The sequence below is a fragment of the Camelus dromedarius genome, chromosome 18 (genome assembly GCF_036321535.1).
Source record: "Camelus dromedarius isolate mCamDro1 chromosome 18, mCamDro1.pat, whole genome shotgun sequence".
NCBI classification, from domain to species: Eukaryota; Metazoa; Chordata; class Mammalia; order Artiodactyla; family Camelidae; genus Camelus; species Camelus dromedarius.
In genome coordinates, this window is record NC_087453.1 from 17,279,640 (window position 1) to 17,297,645 (window position 18,006).

The 18,006-nt window shown below is 49.4% G+C and overlaps 1 protein-coding gene across 1 annotated transcript in view; it reads left to right on the top strand.

Moving 5' to 3' along the window:
• Positions 1-12,229: 12,229 nt before the first annotated feature.
• Positions 12,230-18,006, top strand: part of TGM2 (transglutaminase 2) — a 32,425-nt gene continuing 26,648 nt past the window's right edge. Inside the window, exons 1-2 of the mRNA XM_010975234.3 lie at positions 12,230-12,362; positions 15,641-15,820. Coding sequence (XP_010973536.2) covers positions 12,353-12,362; positions 15,641-15,820 — 190 coding nt within the window. The 5' untranslated portion in view covers positions 12,230-12,352. The remainder of the gene's footprint in view (positions 12,363-15,640; positions 15,821-18,006) is intronic.

An 18,006-nucleotide genomic window follows, 5' to 3' on the forward strand; every position in this document is an offset into this window, starting at 1 on the left:
ATCTGGGTTCCCTCAGAACCCAAGCTTTTCTCCATCACAACCTTGAACACAGTATATGGAAATTAATATTTACATAGTGAGTCCTTGTAACCTGTTTCCTCCACTGATCTGAGAGTTCCTTGACAGCAAGAACTGTCTCACTCTTGATTCAACCCACAGTAAGTGCTCAATAAGTAAATTATTCAGTAAGTAAAATAATCTATTTAAAAAAGAAAAAAAAAAAAAAAAACAGCTTTGTCTCTAACCCTTTGTAGTCTCGAGATAACGTGCGCCTTAGTGCCCTAACTAGAAAATGGCAAGGCTGAACCGGTTGGCTTCAGAGGGCGTGAACTCTCTCTTCCCACAAGCTGTGATGACCCAGAGACACCAGGGATGATGTCAGCTCAATTAAGAGCTAAAGGAATCAATTTTTTTTAAAAAGAGCTAAAGAGGAAATCGAGACAGAAGGCAGTTCTGCAATCTCTAAGGTCACCCAGCATCTAATGCACAGGGACCAACCCTTCACCCCTTCTTGCACTGAGTTTCCTCCAAGCTGAATGCAGCCCACTATTCAGATGCAGCATACGCTTCTCGGGCACTCACGCTGTACCCACATCACCACATCAGGGAAAAGCATCTCAGGCAGAGGGGACAGCCAGTCCAAAAGCTCTTAACTGGGAAGGTGCCTAGGGAGCTGAAGGAGCGTCAGGGAGACCAGCATGGCGGGAGCTGCAGAAGCAGGGAGAGAACAGAGATGATGGATGAAAAACACAGGTCCCCGCACACAGTGAGTGCTTAGGGAATGATGGCCATGCAGCTGCTGATGTGGCGGCTGTTGGCAGGACATGTGACCTTGGGGTTAATATGAGAAGGACAGACAAGTACAAAGAACAGAGGGCAAAGGTACCAAGGGGTGGACAGGGCCCACCACCTCCCTAGCGTGAGCCTCCGTCTCCTCCCACCTGGACTCTGACACCAACCTCTTGCCTGTTCTCTGCACGTCTTTACTCCCACCCTAGTGAGCAATTAGCCCATTGACAGGGGAAAGATATTGGTAAAAAGCATGGGTTTTGGAGCTGGGCAGCCTTGGTCCTGGGCAAGTGTGTCAGTTTCCCATCTGTTAAAGGGAGAGGGGTCCTGAAAACGCTTTAACAAAAGCCACTGGAGGTGGCTGAGCTGGTGTTTGCTACTCCCTGTGAACCTGGGAGGGAAAATTCATGAAGGCCAAAGACCTGTTGGCCTCTGCCTCCTTGGGGCACCACAATGGATGGCCTGTCTGAGCTCTAGCAAGGCAATCCCAGTGAGTCTTGGAGCTGCTGGTCTAGAAAGATGCACTTTTCCCGGGACTGTCTGATGGCAGCCAGGAAAGGGCAGGAGTAAGGAAGGCAAGTGAAGGTGGCCCTTTGGGTTCAGCTGGAGAGATGGGTCAGAACACAGGACTGGGACCCACAGGGAAGGGGCAGACCAAGAAAGAACCCACTCTGAGGGACCCCAGAGCCCATCCCAGCTCTGAAAGTTCCACCCCGTGACTGTGGGCAATCTTCTTGATCTCTCTGGACCTCACTCTTCTTATCTGGAAATTGGCCAATAGAGCCGTTCATCATGCAGACAGAGAAAATGACAACTTAGGGTCTTCAAGGGGCCAGATGGAGCTATTTAAAAAAAAAAAAAAAAAAAAAAAAACAATGAAAAGCATAGAACAAAGAATGTGCATAAATCTCCACACAGAGCTGGCACACAGTAGGTGTCCGGGAAGATAGTGTCCCCTCTCACCCAAGCCCCAGAGCTTTGAGGGAGCAAAGGAAATCAAGGTGGTTGAGGCTCTTGAAAATATTAAGATTCATCAAAACTGCCAACATTTATGCAGCTTTGGCTGTGCCCTACCCTACCCCATGCAACAACTCATTTATTCTCGAGCTTGGCATAAGATTGGACAGCTGGGAGCTGTTGAACCCCGGAGCTCCCCATCACTCTGCCTCCCGGCTTCCTGATAAGCCTGAATACCACCCAGGGAGGGTGGTGACCTGGGAAGAAGGTGGGTCCTGATGCAGGACTTGTCCTGATCTGAAATGGAGCATCAGTCACTTCCCTCTTCCCATCTCTCCATCCTCAAACAAAGCCAACAGCCCGACTGCCGCTTAGGAAAGGACAGGGTTAATCTAATTTGAGCCTCTAGAATGTGCACAAGGTGATTCATTTTATTTTAAAAAGCTTAAAAAAAAAAAAAAAAGAAAGAGAGAGAACTCGACCTGTCAGGTCTTATTTAGAAACCTGAATATTCTGAAAATATTGATGAAGAAAGGGGGCTGCATTCATGAGAAGATTCTCAGTGAAAGGGGTGATGATAATCCAATGTGACAGGGGTATTTTTTTTCTTAAGCCAGAAAGTCAGAGGGTGCAAATTGCTCCTCTGGGGGTCAACCAACTAGGGTGCAAGCTCAGGAAGCCATCTGTGGGGGCTGCTGTCGGGTGAGTGCTGGCGCCCCTCCCCCACCAGCTACATTTCCCAGGAATTGTAGATCAGTGGACTCCATCTTAGTCACAGGATGTTGAAATCACAACCTTGTCATTTCTCAAATGAGCAAACTGAGACCAGGAAAGGGAGTAAAGCATTCTACCAACCATCAGTCAATCAACATTTATTAGAACCCAAATTTTGAAGCCACTCTCCTCCCACCAAGATGACCAGGGCTTTAGAAAGGCAGCTGTGGCTCCCTTCATGACTTTGATTTGGATTCAGGTCCCTGCTGTGTGGTCCAGGGCAGGTTATTGAGGCTCTCTGAGCCTCAATTTCCTCTGTAAAATGAGAACAATAATCCCTGAACCCCACAGAGTCATTGGGAGAATTAAATGAGAGAAATGTCTGTTCCAGTCTTTGGTTACGTGAACAGGCACAGACTCAGGGCAGCTTAACAATTCCCCAAAAAATCAATTGGAAGGACATGGGGATGGCTCACAGGTATTTACTCGAAAGAAATGAAAAAATATGTCCACACAAAGAGCCGTACCTCTGCGTTCATAGCAGGTCTAGCCATAATCGCCCAGAACAACCCAAATGTCCTTCAACTGGTTAATGTAGAAATAACGACAGTAATGTATTCATTCGATGGAATACTTACTACTCAGCAACACAAAGGAAGGAACTGCCGACACTTGCAACAATTGGATGACTCTCAAATGCTTTAATGCTAAATGAGAGAAGCCAGACTCAAAATGCTATCTATTATATGATTCCATTTATATGACATTCTGGAAAAGACAAAACAGTAGGAACAGTAATCAGTCAGCAGTTGCCAGGGACAGAGGGAGTGGGGAAAGAATTACCAGGAAAAGGGCAGGGGGGAAATTTGAGGGGTGATGGAAACGTTCTATATCATGATTGTGATGTAGCGACAGGACAGTATATGTTTGCCAGCTCACTGAACTGTACACCTCAAAAGGGTGAAATGAATTGCATATAAATCGTAACTCAATAAATATGACTTTTTAAAAAGTCAAATAAAAGCTGAAAAGCCTAGCTTTAGAAAAGACAAGAAGTAAAGAAATTTTAGGAATGAACCAGTGAACTTTAGCCATCATTTAGAACTTGTGTTGGAGCTGGAAGATTCAAAGTCCCAGGAGAGCACCTGACTGGCTGAGTTTGGGCCCCAGGCCCACCCTTAACTAGAGTTGGGCAGGGCCATTTGATTGACAGCCCCGTCAAGCCTGTAGGAAAGGGCAGTTTACCCAGAAGTAAATTGGTGGACCAGCTGTGTCTAACAAAGAGGGCACCATCAACTGCAGAGGACTGTAGCCTTGGGGTTTATTATCCTGGACACCGAGTTGTGCCTTTGCAGGAATGAGGCCAAACCTTCCAGCTCCTGTGACAACGGGACATGTTGACTGCAGAGTCCCCTCAAATGTGAAAATTGGGTTTCAGACTAACTGAGTCAAGCAGAGTGCTGCTTCAGACCTACAAATAATGGGTTCAGACAGTCGCCCAACTGGTTCATCAAACAGGCAGGAGAAACAAGTGGTTAGTACAGCCACATAAGTGTTCAATTTAGCTGGACGTGCTCAGCCACTGCCCTAGAGGGTCATTTATTTCCATGAAAGAAAGTGGGTTTTACTCTTATTGACTGAATGAGGTGTGTCAGGCAGACCCAACCAATGACTCAGCCAAAGTGGGGGAGATACAGGGCAATGATCCAGAATCCATGGTTCATCCCCCATGTCGCTGGCAGCCCCAACTGACCGTGGGGGCTTATCCAGGCCCCCACTTCAAGGCTGAACTCCCCTGGCATGAAGTTCCAGCAGATCAATTACAACTATGGACTTCAGAACACTGGCTCTGCCCCTTCTGAGCTTTGTGACCTTGGGCAAGTCACTTCACCTCTCTGATCATCCTTTTAACACAATAAAAGATTTTTCAAGCACTTTCTTGGATTTTACTGGAATAAAGTGCTCCAGAAGCATTTAAAGGCAAAAATAGGATTGTGAAGTAAACAGAAACTCAGTGTACCATTGGCAAAGTTCCGAATCTCAGATGTAGGAAAGCTCATAAATTTCCTCTTTATTCATGTGCAGTGCTTGTGGGTTTGGTTTTGTAAAATTGTGCCAATATTGACAAAAGTTTTTTATGGGATGATTGTGGATTTTTTTGGTAGATTTATTTTCTCTTTTATCTCCATCTATATTTTTTCTACCCACTTCACCAGAAATTCTTTATTTTGGAGTATTTCCATTTTCATAAAAGCCCAATTCTAAATATAAATAGATTATTCTTTTTCTCTCGAAACATTCATCATTAATAATCAAAGTGGTCCATAAAAACATTTTCCCACTTAAAAATTTTCTCTGCAGCCATTATGGAAAACAGTATGGAGATTCCTCAAAAAACTGAAAATAGACTTATCCTATGATGCAGCAATCCCACTCCTGGGCATATATCCAGAGGAAACTCTAATTCAAAAAGATACATGCACTCCAATGTTCATAGCAGTACTATTTATGATAGCCAAGACCTGGAAACAACCTAAATGTCCATTGATGGATGACTGGATAAAGAAGTTGTGGTATATATAAACAATGGAATACTACTCAGTCATAAAAAAGAATAAAATAATTCCATTTGCAGCAAGATGGGTGGACCCAGAGATTGTCACACTAAGTGAAGTAAACCAGGAAGAGAAAGAAAAATACCGTATGATATCACTTATATGTGGAATCTTAAAAAAAATCAACACAGATTAACTTATTTACAAAACAGAGACAGACTCACAGACATAGAACACAAACTTGTGGTTACTGGGGGGAAAATGGGTGGGGAGGGATAAATTGAGAGCCAGAGATTTGTGGATACTAACTACTATATATAAAATAGATAAACAGCAAGGTCTTACTGTATAGCACAGGGAACTATATTCAATACCTTGTAACGGCCTTCATGAAAAAGAATATGAAAAGGAATTTATATATATATATAAATGAATCACTATGTTGTACACCAGCAGTTAACACAACATTGTAAATTGACTATACTTCAATTAAAAATATTTTTTTCTCACCTAGGGAATACTGAAACCGCCTTTAATCACCAATACTCACCCTCTGATTATGGCCCCAGTACTCCTCCCATCACTGTTAGCAATTTGGAGTGGATTTTTCCAAAGCTTCTTCTATATACGTTCATTTAAACATTTTACATATAATTACTTACTTGTTCTCATAGGAAATGAACAGTCTTGTGGAATCATCCCTTACATAATGTCCTGCAATTTGCTTTCTTAGCTCAACATTATGACTTGGAATTGTTTCCATGTCCATACACAAAGGATGACCTCTTCTGCTTTTTAACTGCTGTGTAACATTTTCAGGCATGGTTTATTTATCCATCCCTCTTTCCTGGGCACTTAGGTTGTGGCCAATTTTTGCCGTAATAAATAATGCTCTAAAGACCCTCCCTGTACACACCCCTCAGGCACAAGTGCAAGTATTTCTTTTAGGTTTTTGATTTGAGGATGGGACCATATTTGCAAAGGCTTTCAGAGCTGTATTTCTCGGCTTTTTGTTTGTTTGTTTTGTTAACTGCCATTTTTAAAAACTATTGCAAAAACCGTGCTATTGAGATATAACTTACACACCATAGAATTCATCCATGTATAATGCACAATTCAACAGTTTTTAGTATATTCACAGATTTGTGCAACCATCTTCACAACCTACTATCAGAACATTTTCTTCTCCTCACAGAGAAACCCTGTACCCATTAGCAGTCACTTTTCATTGCCTCTCCCTTTAGTTCCTGACAATCACTAATCTACTTTCTGTCTCTATGGATTTGCCTATTCTGGGCATTTCATATAAATCCAATAATACTATAAGTAGTCTTCTGTGTTTGGCTTCTTGGATTCTTTGGAAATTCATCCATGTTATAGCATTTTTTTTTTTTTAATGGAGGTACTGGGGATTGAACCCAGGACTTCGTGCATGCTAAGCATGCACTCTACCATTGAGCTACACCCTCCCCACTACTTCATTCCTTTCCATTGTCAAATAATCAACCACTCTTTTTGAATGCTTATTCTCTACCAGGCATGCTGTTAATCCTCAGAAAAAGCCTGAGACAGTAGGCACTATTATTATCATATTCATTCTACAGATGAGGAAACTGGGGCTTGGAAGTGCTGGGGCTTTGCCAAGATCACCCAGGAAAGTAAATGGCAGAGCTGGATTTAAACCCAGATCTGTTGAGCTGAACTGTGTCCTTATAGCTGAACTACACTGCTTAGAGGAAGCAGGCGGGGAGTGAAAAGTGTCTCAGGGGCTCAATGTGCAGATCACAAAGTCCCTTTTACTCATAGGATGCCTCTGGGTCCCTGTCATGACCGCTGATGACGGCCCTGTGAAGGCTGGTTAGAGTGAGCAGGACTATTTACCCAACTCGAAATGGTCCCACATCTTACCAACGTCAGAGCCCCTGGGCCTGCTTGTGCTGTTTTTCTGACATTTCTCTGTCTGTCTGTCTGTCTGTCTGTCTGTCTGTCTGTCTCTCTCTCTCGGCATTTCCCACCTCTAGCGTTTCTTCTCCCCAGTCCTAATGTCAGCTTCTAACCTTTAGGGGCTGTTACATCAGTTAGGGTGTTACATCTTTCTTAGGACTGTATGCCAAGTAAGTGATCATTGGTTGTGAGTAAGGGTCTGAAGTGGGTTTTCCTATGAGTAAAGCAAATCTTACTGCCTGAAATGGTCAGGACGCTACTCTCAAAAATCCTAAAGCTCTCCATTCCCTGGGGTGTCTGGAGAGTCAAGAACAGTAACCACTTACTGGTGACAACAGTAATAGAATCAACTCATTCTCCTTGGGAGGGATTTCCACTTCTTCTTTGCGTCTCCTCCTCTGAGCCCAGTGGGTCCTTTTTTATAAGAGATTAAGACTTGAGGCCACACAGCCAGTGAGAGAGGGGCCAGGAGCTGTCAGACCCCGTGTCAGCCCCCACCACAACTCACCCTGGTTCCATCATGCAAGTCTCATATTCTACTCCGTTCTCTGCTACAATGCTGTGCCCAACTGCAAGTTAAATCAAAGCATCTTTCTACCTTTTCAAAGTTGGGAGTAGAGGTACAGGCCAGTACTTACTTTTCTGTGGGGTTTGGAGGTCCCATCCTGAGTCTGCCCGAACTTGCTGTGTGATCTGGAGAAAGTTGTTTGCGCTCTCTGAGGCTCACCAGTGGCTCTTCCTACCTCTGGGATGTGATTGGGCAGTAAATTGGGCCCAGACCTCTCATCTCTGATGGAGGTAACAAGAGATGCCCCAGTACCATGCCCTGGCTCTTGGTCCTGCCCCAGGCAACCAGCACACAGATCCTGCCAACCAACGCTCTGGGCTCTTCCCTCAAGGCTTGAACAAGTGTATCTCTCTGTTTCTGTCTCTCTCTGTCACAATCACTTATTCATTCAACAAACATTTATTGAGCAGTGACTAAGAGCCAGGTAGGTGGTCAGAGACAGAGACACACACACATTGGTCCTTATACAAGGCAGACTGTGACTGTGTCCTGTGGGTGTTGGGTGGAAGGGAATGGAAATCCTGCTCTGGATGGCCTCTGGGAGGAGGTGGCCTTTGGAGGGTCCCAAAGCCTGGGTGAAACTTTGATAGGTTAATACAGGAGGGTATCTTAGAGGGCACAGCTTGAGCAAAAGCCTGGAGGTAGCTAACTGCAAGGTGCATTTGGGGGCTGGTAGAGTGTCTAGTGAGGCTGAAGGGTGCAAACGTGGGAGGCACAGTAAACAGGGAAGTTGGATCAGACCAGCAGGGCCTAAAATTTGTGGCCGAAGAGCGCAAATTTTCCTCTGAGGGGTTTCAGCAGAAGAGGGACAAGCTCAGACTCTTCTCAGAAGGCTCCTCTCGGCCCCACTCCTCCTCTTATCCTCACAGCAGCCCTGTGAAGTCTGGGTCATGATTCCTGCTTTTACAGAAACAGAAACTGAAGTTTCGGAGAAGTAAACTCAAGTGTCCACAGTCCTCAGAGCTTAACTGGCAGAGTTGGGGCAGAGACCCCATGCTGGGGGAAAGGGCAGTGGAGAGAGCGACACATTGTAAGGGCAGAGCTAAGGACACTGGCCAGATCAGTTTTCCTATCTGCAAAATGGACACATTAGGAGGGCCCTCCCCAATCAGGTGCCCTGCTCTCTGCTCCCCGTGGCCTGGGACACCCAGATCTTGCCTGGGACAGGCCACTCACCACCCACACTCCCCTCTCAAAGGGCCTGAAAGGTCACACTTACTCCTTGACATTTTCCCCAAGTCTCCTGTCCTAACCCCCCTACCTCAGCCACTCCCACCTCAGGGGAGTCTGGCCCTGCTTTCCCTGGGCTTCATGCTAGACGCTGCTCATCTGCCATTAGTCACCAGCTGGTAGAAAAGCTGAGACCAAATCCTATCGTGGTCCCACCCACTACTGCCCAGACCTCCCTCCCCTCCCAGCTCAGCCATCCGGTGCCATCTCTGGTTGGGGGGTGGGGGTCCCTTGTCCTTGGGGAATACCTGAGCCGAGTCAGGGCCTGGGAGCCCAGCTGTGCTGTGTGACCTCAGTTTCCCTAACATCTCTGAACCTTAAACCTTCTCCTTTTCCTCCCTTCCTTCCTTTTTTCCAGTCTTCCTTTAACTCTCTCTGACTCATCCCTCCCTCTCATGCCATAGACATTTATTGAATGTCTACAGTGCACCAGGCACCATGGGTCACAAGCATGGACCACTGCCCCTGGAGGTCTTACTCGCCAAGGGCTACATGACTAGACAGGACCCTGGGTGGATGGGAGCGGGGGAGAGGAGGAGCACAGGACTAACCTCTGAACCATGGAAGAGCCAGCACAGGCTTTTGAACCAATTCTGGGTTCCATGTTCCCACTTACTGTGTGACCTTGGGCAAATCACTTTACCTCTCTGACCCCAGTTCCTCACTTAATAAACGACAAAAATCATATTATAAGATTTAAATGGGCTATCTGGCTGGTAATGGGTCATTCTAAAGTTCTAAAAATTCGTCTTTATTTCCACCTTGAGGCCTGAAAGCCCTAATGGAGTGAAAGACAGATCCCTCTGATGGCGGGGGTGGGGGTGGGGGGGTTCAGGCATCAGTCAATGACCCTGGGTACAAGACTTATTGGGAGGCAAGTGTTTCTTCTAAGCAACCCCCTAACAAATATTTTAAATTGTTTGCAACCTGCTTCACCTTCATGTAAAAATTTCCCTTTTGTGGGGGAAAGGGAATCCTGACTTGATAGCATCATTATAAAAGATTTTAGGTGACATTTATGAGCACTTACTGTGTGCCCCCCACTGCACGACATGATCTCTGATTCCCAGAGGTGGTAACTCTTACAATACCCATTTTAGAGAGAAGGAAATTGAAGCCTGGAGGAGTCTACTAACTTGCCCAGGATCACACAGCCAAGAGTGGCCTCAGCTGGGCCCTGCACATCATCCCCCTGCATGGGGTGAGGAAGGGCCCCTTCCTGTACTGTCTGGGGACCTTGAGCCCATGACTCCCCTCCCTGGGCCTCAGTTTCACCCTCAACAAAACAGAATTTTGAGTCTTTACTAGCACAATGAGGTAAGACAAGGCAGGGTTTCCCGGCCCCTATGAACAGATGGGAAAACTGAGGCCCGGAGTGAGGCCAGGGCTCCCTGGTCACCCAGCCAGAAGCCTGGTTTTTGGGCCCAGCCTGGGGTCTGTTCTCTATCTGCCACTTCTTGGAAGGTAGTCCTGTCCCAGCTGGTCCTGTCTTGGGATTGCTCAAGGCACTGCGTCACCTTAGGTGGTTCCAGTACCACAGAAGCGGGGAGAGAAAGGAAGAGGAGGCCACTGGCTGAGTCAGGGTTTGGGACTCTGGGCCAAGCCCAATGCTGGGTGTGAGGAGCACCCTGAGGGGTATTCTACAGAGATCCACTGGATTCCTGCCCTCCAGGGAGCTCTCAGATGAGGGTTGTAATGGGGGATTAGTACCAAGTGGAGGAGAATGTGTAGTTTTCAAATGGAGAAGAATGGACAAAGGCCAAGCCATCCTTTCTTTTGGGGCAGGGCTGACACTTGTAGAAACAGAGAGCCTGCAGCCTTCCTTCTGCAAAGCCTGACTGTCCCCTGGGGCCTCCTGTTTCTCTTTGAGGTCCCTGTACCCCAGGGCCAGGTTCTGGGACACATGGCATTTTTGCTCCAAAACTCAGAGACCCCAGTTACCAAGTGCTCACTACGTCCTCGGTGCCCACCCTGAGTCATTCTGGTTGAGTCTATCCCCAGGCCTATGAGGGAGGAAATTCTTGCTCCCATTTTGCAGATGGGGAAACTAAGGTCCGGAGAGCCAAAATACCTGCCCATGGCTCCACAGTGGGAACTCAAACCCTGGCTTCTTGACTCCCGTCCCCTCCCCCTGCTTCTCCCTCTCAGCTCTCACCAGCTGCAGGGAACAGTTTCTATTAAAAAAAAAAAATCTGTAAAACGGGGCCATTACAAGGTTCACCCATGGGGCCCTTTTATGGGTCAGCAGGGCCCCAAACTGTTGTGAGCTTATTCAATAAGATGCCAGGCAGGGTCCATTTGACTCACGGATAAACATCCACTAAAGCAATACAGGTTTATTCCCTGTGCTGAGTCACATAGGAATGGAAACTGGGACCCATTTTGTAGCCCAAATCCATCCTAAATATGGAACTTATCCTGGAAAAAAAGGGCTGGGGGGAGGCTCACAGGCCCCTGTATCGCCAAGAACCCTCCCTGCTCTGAACTCATGGTGGGTAAGAATCCCCACCCACGGTGCTAGGAGTGAGAAGTCAGAGGTTGAGTCCCTGGGAGGTGGGCTTTGTTTCTTTCTGGCACACAGTGGGTCTGCAAGGAACTTCATCAATGCAAGGAGGAAGGGGAAGGGGAGTAAGTGGATGGGTGGCGAGTGGATGGATGGATGAATGATTAGATGGATGATGATTAGATGGCTAAAAGGACGGATGAGACAGGAAGATTGTCTGAGTTTTGCTACAGCGACAGGTGTGATGTGTCTGTCTTTGTGGGTGTGTCTGCATGTCTGTACGTGAGGCTGTGTTGGTATGTGTGTCCGTCTCCCAGTATCTGCATCTTTGTGTGTCTGTAGGTGCCCCAATCTGTAAATGTCCACATCTGAGGATGTGTTGTCTGTGTGTGTCTGTGAGCTGTGTGCATCTGGATACCTGCATATTTGTATGTGGCTTTTGGTGGTACCTGTCCATGTATGGCTGGTTGTGTCTATGTACTGGCACGTCTCTGATTTTAATCTGATTTTGTGTCCATGTCACCATGTCTCTGTGTCCAGGTTTATCTCCTGTATCTGTCAAAGTGTGTCTGTGTCTCTGGTTGTGTGTCTATGTCTGCTCCATGTGTATCTGTTTCCGTGTGTGTGTGTGTGTGACCTGTCTCCCAGGTCTGACCTGACTATGGCTCCACATCTATGTATCCAATTACGCCTGTGTGTCCTGGTGCAATTGTGTGTGTGTTTCTGTGTCCAGGTGTCTCTGTTACCCAAGATCCAACTCTGTGTATCCAGGTGTGTCTGGGTATCCTAGCCTGTGCGTTCCATGGCTGCTGTCCCAGCCCTGAGCTCTGTAAGCTCCCCCAGGGGGCGCCCTTACCTAGCCGCCACTTCCTCCCTTGAGCTCCTGCCCCCACGGCTGCGCCCCAGCGAGCTGCCCCGGACTGGGCAATGCTGGTCTCACCAGGTCCCCGCCTTCCCGTGAGGCCCCGCCCCTGGCCCGCCCCTAAACGAGCTATAAGTTCTCGTGGCTCTCGGCTTCTGCATTGCCGGCTGCCAGCAGTTCCGCACTTGGAGGGTCCTGCCACCAGTCTGAGGTACAGCCACCACCTGACCATGGCCGAGGGTGAGTATCAGAGTCAGCGCCACTGCCGCTTACAGGGTCCCGTGTCTGGCAATCCCTCCCTGGTTTCAGTGGTCCCACTGGTGCACGGGGGGTCAGGACTGGGCTGGGACCCAATCCCTAAGTCCCCCGTTTGGAGCACAGAAAGATGGTTGGGCTGGGTGAGAGGTCTCTGGCTCCGGGTGCTGGCTCTGCCTGGGGCCTCAGTTTCCCTATCCTCAGGGCACAATGATTAACCCCTGACTCCCTGGATCAGATGAGGCAATGAAACACAAAGGTGTGTCGTAATTGTAAGGCACCGTGTTAGTGGACCACTGTCACCTCGTCCTCAGTCAGTGAGTGGGGGCTGGCTCCCTGCTGTGCGCCCCACGTGAAGCTGTGCAGAGGGTGCCGGCCTGGCCTCAGATACTTAGCTTTGGTTTGTCCCTGGTGCTGTGTACACCAAGTCTGTCTGATTCCTTGGCTGTAGGGGCCGGAGAGGAGCTTCTAGCATCTTATGGGGGAGTGCGCTGAGAGCAGGCTTGTTCTTCTAGGTCCCTCCCTGCCCTCAAGTTCTGCAACCCTCATCCTTGGTGGCTTGTTGAGTGTCAGTTTCCCCTTCTGTAAAACATGGACAGTCAAGCCAGCCCTTGGTACATCTGTGAGGGCTGTGAGGAGGGGAGAAGGGCTGAATTCATTTCCTACTTGCCCCCTACACACACACACACACACACACACACACACACACACACACACACACGGGCAGGGATACCATCTGGGAGGAGGAATTTCTGTGATGGGGGATGCGCTGCACTAACACTTCTGGACTCAGCATCCTGGCTGACTTTTGGGTCAAGTCCATTTAGAGATGGCCCCTGCAACACACCGCCGAGGAAGGACAGTGGGCAGAGGGAATGTGGACAGGGATATGCGGCAGGTGGAGCAGGAACGAGAAAGGGGGACCGTGGCCCTGCCTGCCTGCTGTGTGACCTCAGGCCACCTTTGTCCCTCTCTGGGACCCAGTGCCCCAACACATGCAATCAAAAACCAGCTCAAGGCTGGCTGTGACTTGTCACCTAGGTGGCCACTTGTGCCCGATGCAGTTTCCCACCCCTATCCCCAAGAGTGGGGCTCAGTAGGGCTGGAGGACCCTGGAGATGCCAGTTATGATAAACCCCCTGCCCCACTGCCAGAGTGGCTACTTCCTACAAGGGTCCCAGTGGCCTGGAAGACCTCCGGTCCTTTCTCAGTGCAGAAATCTGATGATCCTAGACCCCAGTATTTGTGCACCTCCAGGGTTGGGCAAGATTTCTGGAAATCCTTTTTTAGACAATAGCATGAGAAAGCGCCCCATCTGTCCCAGAGCAGGAATTGACCATCTCTCTAAGGTCTCCCAGAGGGACAACGGTGGCCTCTTTCCTGCCTGAGCTCTCTGGAGTTGAAGTTTCCCCAGACTGTTTCTTCACCCCAGCGGGTCAGCAGGAAGTTCTTCCTTGTGGCTAGCGGAGGTCTCCCCTGCTATGATTGCAGGGGCCTCAACTTCCCCCATGTCTCCTTCCAGGCTTGAAACAACAAAGGACTTGGGCGGGGGGGGGGGGGGGCGGGGGGAGGAGTGGAGGGGGAGGCAGGGGATGGAGAACAAATCCTGAACTGTGAATGAGGTGGTGTCCAGTGTGGGCTCCAGCATCTGCAGCCCTGGAGTCAAACCCCAAAGCCGTGGCTGGCGCTGGCTGTGAGACCCAGGGCTGCGTGCTGTCTTTCTACAAAACGGGGATAGCGAGAGTAGCTGTGTAAGCGGGGTAGTTGTGAGGTTTGGCAGAGATAATCCACATAGATGCCCTCGGCAGACACTAGGCAATGTATTTGCCCCTCATTTGAGAGATGTTCCATGTAGGAGGTAGGAGACCTGCATGGATGTCCCCATGAAAGAACCTACTTGCTGGGTGACTTTGGCAAGTCCCTGCCCCTGGGCCTCAGGGGGACCACATACTCTCAAAGGTCCTACAACTCTGAGAGTCTGCCTTGCCCGCTCCTCCTACCCTACAGTCCCACTAATCTTGACCTAGAGTAGGTCAGATTGAGCTTGCCAAGGTTTATGAGATTTGTGCTTCCCTTAAACCCTCACTCTCCCTTCGCCCCCACTCCTGCCCTGGTCTTCAGCTCCCTCTGAAACTATAAAGAGAACTTTCCCATATCAAACTCTTCGCCCTAAGTTAGGCCCTGAGGACAGGGTGCCCTCTCCTAGCCCTTACAGCCGCCCTTTGAAGCTTCAAAAAAGGAGGCACAGAGAGGGAGAGACACCTACCCAGGATTACACAGCAGCACAGCAGAACTAAAATCCAGAAGACTCCAAACCCCTGTCACTTGAAAAACCTTTATTATGGAGAATACTGAACATACATAAAAGTAGAGAGAATAATATAATAAATGCCTATGTTTTCATCACCCAGTCCCGACCACCACCAGCATACGGTTACTGCTGCCTCCTGCCCCTCTCACCACTCCCTACCCACTCTTTGGGAGCAAATCCCAGACATCACCTCATTTCATCTGTAAATATTTCAATGTATCTCTCCAAAGAGATGGTCTTTTTTTAGACATAAACAAATTAAAAAGTCCTCAATATCACCATTATTCCATCAGTCTTCAAATTTCCAATGGTCTCGTGCATGTAATAAATGTTTAAAATAGTTTTTAAAATCAGAATCCAAATAAGGCTCACACAGCTCTGTGGGCTGAAATGTCTCTTCGGTTTCTCTTAGTCTCTAGGTTCTCCCTTCAGCTTTTTTTTCAATTTTTTTTCTTGCAATTTACTGGTTAAAAGAACCAAATGCTTGACCTAGAGTTTCCCAGAGTAGGAATGTCGTTGATCACGTCCTGGTTCTGTGTTTAACGTGTTCCTCAGTCCTCTGCATTTCCTGGAAATTGGAAATTGAATGTACAAGGCAAAGTCAGTCATGACAGCCTAGCTTGTGTTTAGTGAGCATTTATTATGCACCAGACATGAGGCTAAATAACTCACCACAGCCCTGCGAGGTGGGTCCTGCTGTCCCCTACCTGTGGATACAAATGGGGGAAGTGAGCTGCCCGAGGTCCCACGGCTGAGAGGCAGCAGAGCCTTCCCGACATGCCTCAGTGCACCACCCGTGATTGAGTCAGGCCATCAGCCCCTGGGTGACCGGGCGGGTAGGGGTTGGAAGGACTGGCTCCCAGGAGGCCCTGATGCCCCAAGTTCAGGGATCCCAAGGCTCACAGCTGGCTGAGGGATGGACCACAGCTCAAGCCCCTCACTGTCCCCACAGATCTGGTTCTGGAGAGATGCGACCTGGAGCTAGAGGCCAATGGCCGTGATCACCACACAGCCGAACTGTGCAGGGAGAGGCTGGTGGTGCGGCGTGGCCAGCTCTTCCGGCTGACGCTGCACTTCGAGGGCCGGAGCTATGAGGCCAGCGTGGACAGCCTCACCTTCAGTGCTGTGACCGGTGAGTCCCTCCCCCGCCTCCCTCCTCTCGACCTCCCTGTTCTGTGATTTCGTGGTGCCTTGATGGACCATGGGACAGGGTACGCCATTCCTCTTTGCCCCCTGAGAAATTCCCAGTAGTCAATACCCCATGTTACAGATGAGGGACCTGAGGCCCAGGAAGTGGAGTGATGTCACCGTGAGCCACTCAGCTTTGTAGACACGGCTGTGCTCCTGGACACCTGGGTTTCTGACAACCTGTTAGCACCAGGGCTGGGGGAAGTTTCCTTCCTCGCAGATGCATCAAGACCCTGCCCGCCCTTTCCCACATCAAAACAACTTTACAGTTCTTATCAACAGCTGCTTCCCCAAGCCCACACAACCTGACAAGTCCTCTGGGATCAGACCCAAATGGCGTCTGGGTGGCAGAGAGAACTCAGCTGGCTCCAGCCTGCTGAGTGAGCAGTTTTGTGTTCCCATGGTTCCTTCTCTAAGCCTTGGGAGGCTGCCTCAGGTTCAGGGGCTGGACAGATGGACCTGGGTTCTGGTGTGGCCCAGACTGCATACCCGCTGTGTGACCTTGGATAAGTTGCTTAGCCTTTCTGAGCTAAGGCACTTCTGGCTCAGGGTTGTTAGGTGAGAAGGGCCTGACACGGGAGGGTGCCCGGCCAACGTGAGCAGCTGTTGCTGGTCTTGTTCCAGGGACTCCAGTGATGGAGGAGGGACAATGAGGGCCCAGCCACCCCATCCCTAGATGTCCAAAATCTCATCTTCTTTGTTTGCCGTTCTCAGGAAAGTGGCCTTGAATGCCAAATCTCTGGGTTTGGCTTCTGGTGGGAACCACTCCCTCGAGGTCAATGAGGGGCCACCTGGCTGGGACTCTGGCCCGAGGGTGGGAAAGGCCAGCTCTTTCTGAGGGCTGCGAGGTCAGAGAGAGCAGCGAGTGGGCTGAGGTCCGTATTTACCTGGGAAGCCGTTTGATAAGGCTTATCACAGAGCCTGCAGACTGGCCCCGGATATCCCCTCCATCCCTCTCCTCCCCACCGCTTCCCTTCAGGCAGGGGCACACCTACTAGCCAGGGGCACCCCCCCACACACACATACCCAACACCCCTGTGGTCCCTGAAGGGCCTCCAGCAAGTCTCTAATCTTTCCAGCCTCAGTTTCCCCCTCTGTAAAGTGGAAGGCTGGATCCATGGCAGTGAAGGGCTGGATGTGGTATCCTGAGAAGAGCCAGGCTTGGGCTGAAGAAAATTACAATGTCTTTGAGCACCCACTGTGTGCAAGCTCATTCTGAATCCTGCTGTTGTAGAGGCATAATGAGCCCCCATTTTACAGATGGGAGCACTGAGGTGCGGAATGGTCAAGTTACTTGCCTAGGTCACACAGTGAGTTAGGGACATGGCAAGATTCAAACCCTGACCCCAGAGTTGAGGTTTTCTGGTGCTGTGACCTGACAGCAGGGACATTTATCTCTTTACCACCTGCTGGGCTTCAGTTTGTTCCTCCGTGAAATGGGTGGTAGATGAGCTGCTGGCCTGGGCAGCTTGGGATTTCTCACCTTCTTTTTCCTTCTTTCATTCTCAGGGTGTTCCCCCTTCTTCTCCATTTGTCTAGGCCGCCTGGCACTAGGTAATAAGGCCCCAAGTTCAGGGTTGAGGCCACAAGGGAAGTGGGCAGCAACTAATCTCTGTTCTCCAGTCTCCGACCGACTTATCTCAAACCATTGCCAACCGCCCGGGTGACTCCCACAGCCCCCGGGGCAGCCACGGAAGGCACTGTATCTCTGGGTGCACACGGCTTCCCTGAGTTACCAAGACCCTCCCGCAGGCTGGGGAAGCTAAGGGATAATACCAGGAAGCCAGGCTTCCCCCACTCAAGGCCTGGCTTGGGTCAGCTTCCAGCCCTGGGCCTGGCCTGAGCATACTGCTCTTGTCAGGACATTCTAGCTTACAGTCAGCCTGTCCTATCTCTTCAGGGAAACTGAGGCCCAGAGAGGGGAGAGAGCTGGCAAAGGTCACTCACCGAATGGCCTGGCCCCAGCCCTATCCGGATACTGTGCATTTTACCCAGGCAGTTGGAGACCGGACAGGCTCTGTTGTGGGGTACAGGCCACAGCAGACAAGCACCCTCCTTGTTATAGAATAAAGCTCTGCTTCCCCAAAGGGGGGCAAGGGTTTGGAGGGTGGGTGAGGTGAGAGTGAGGTC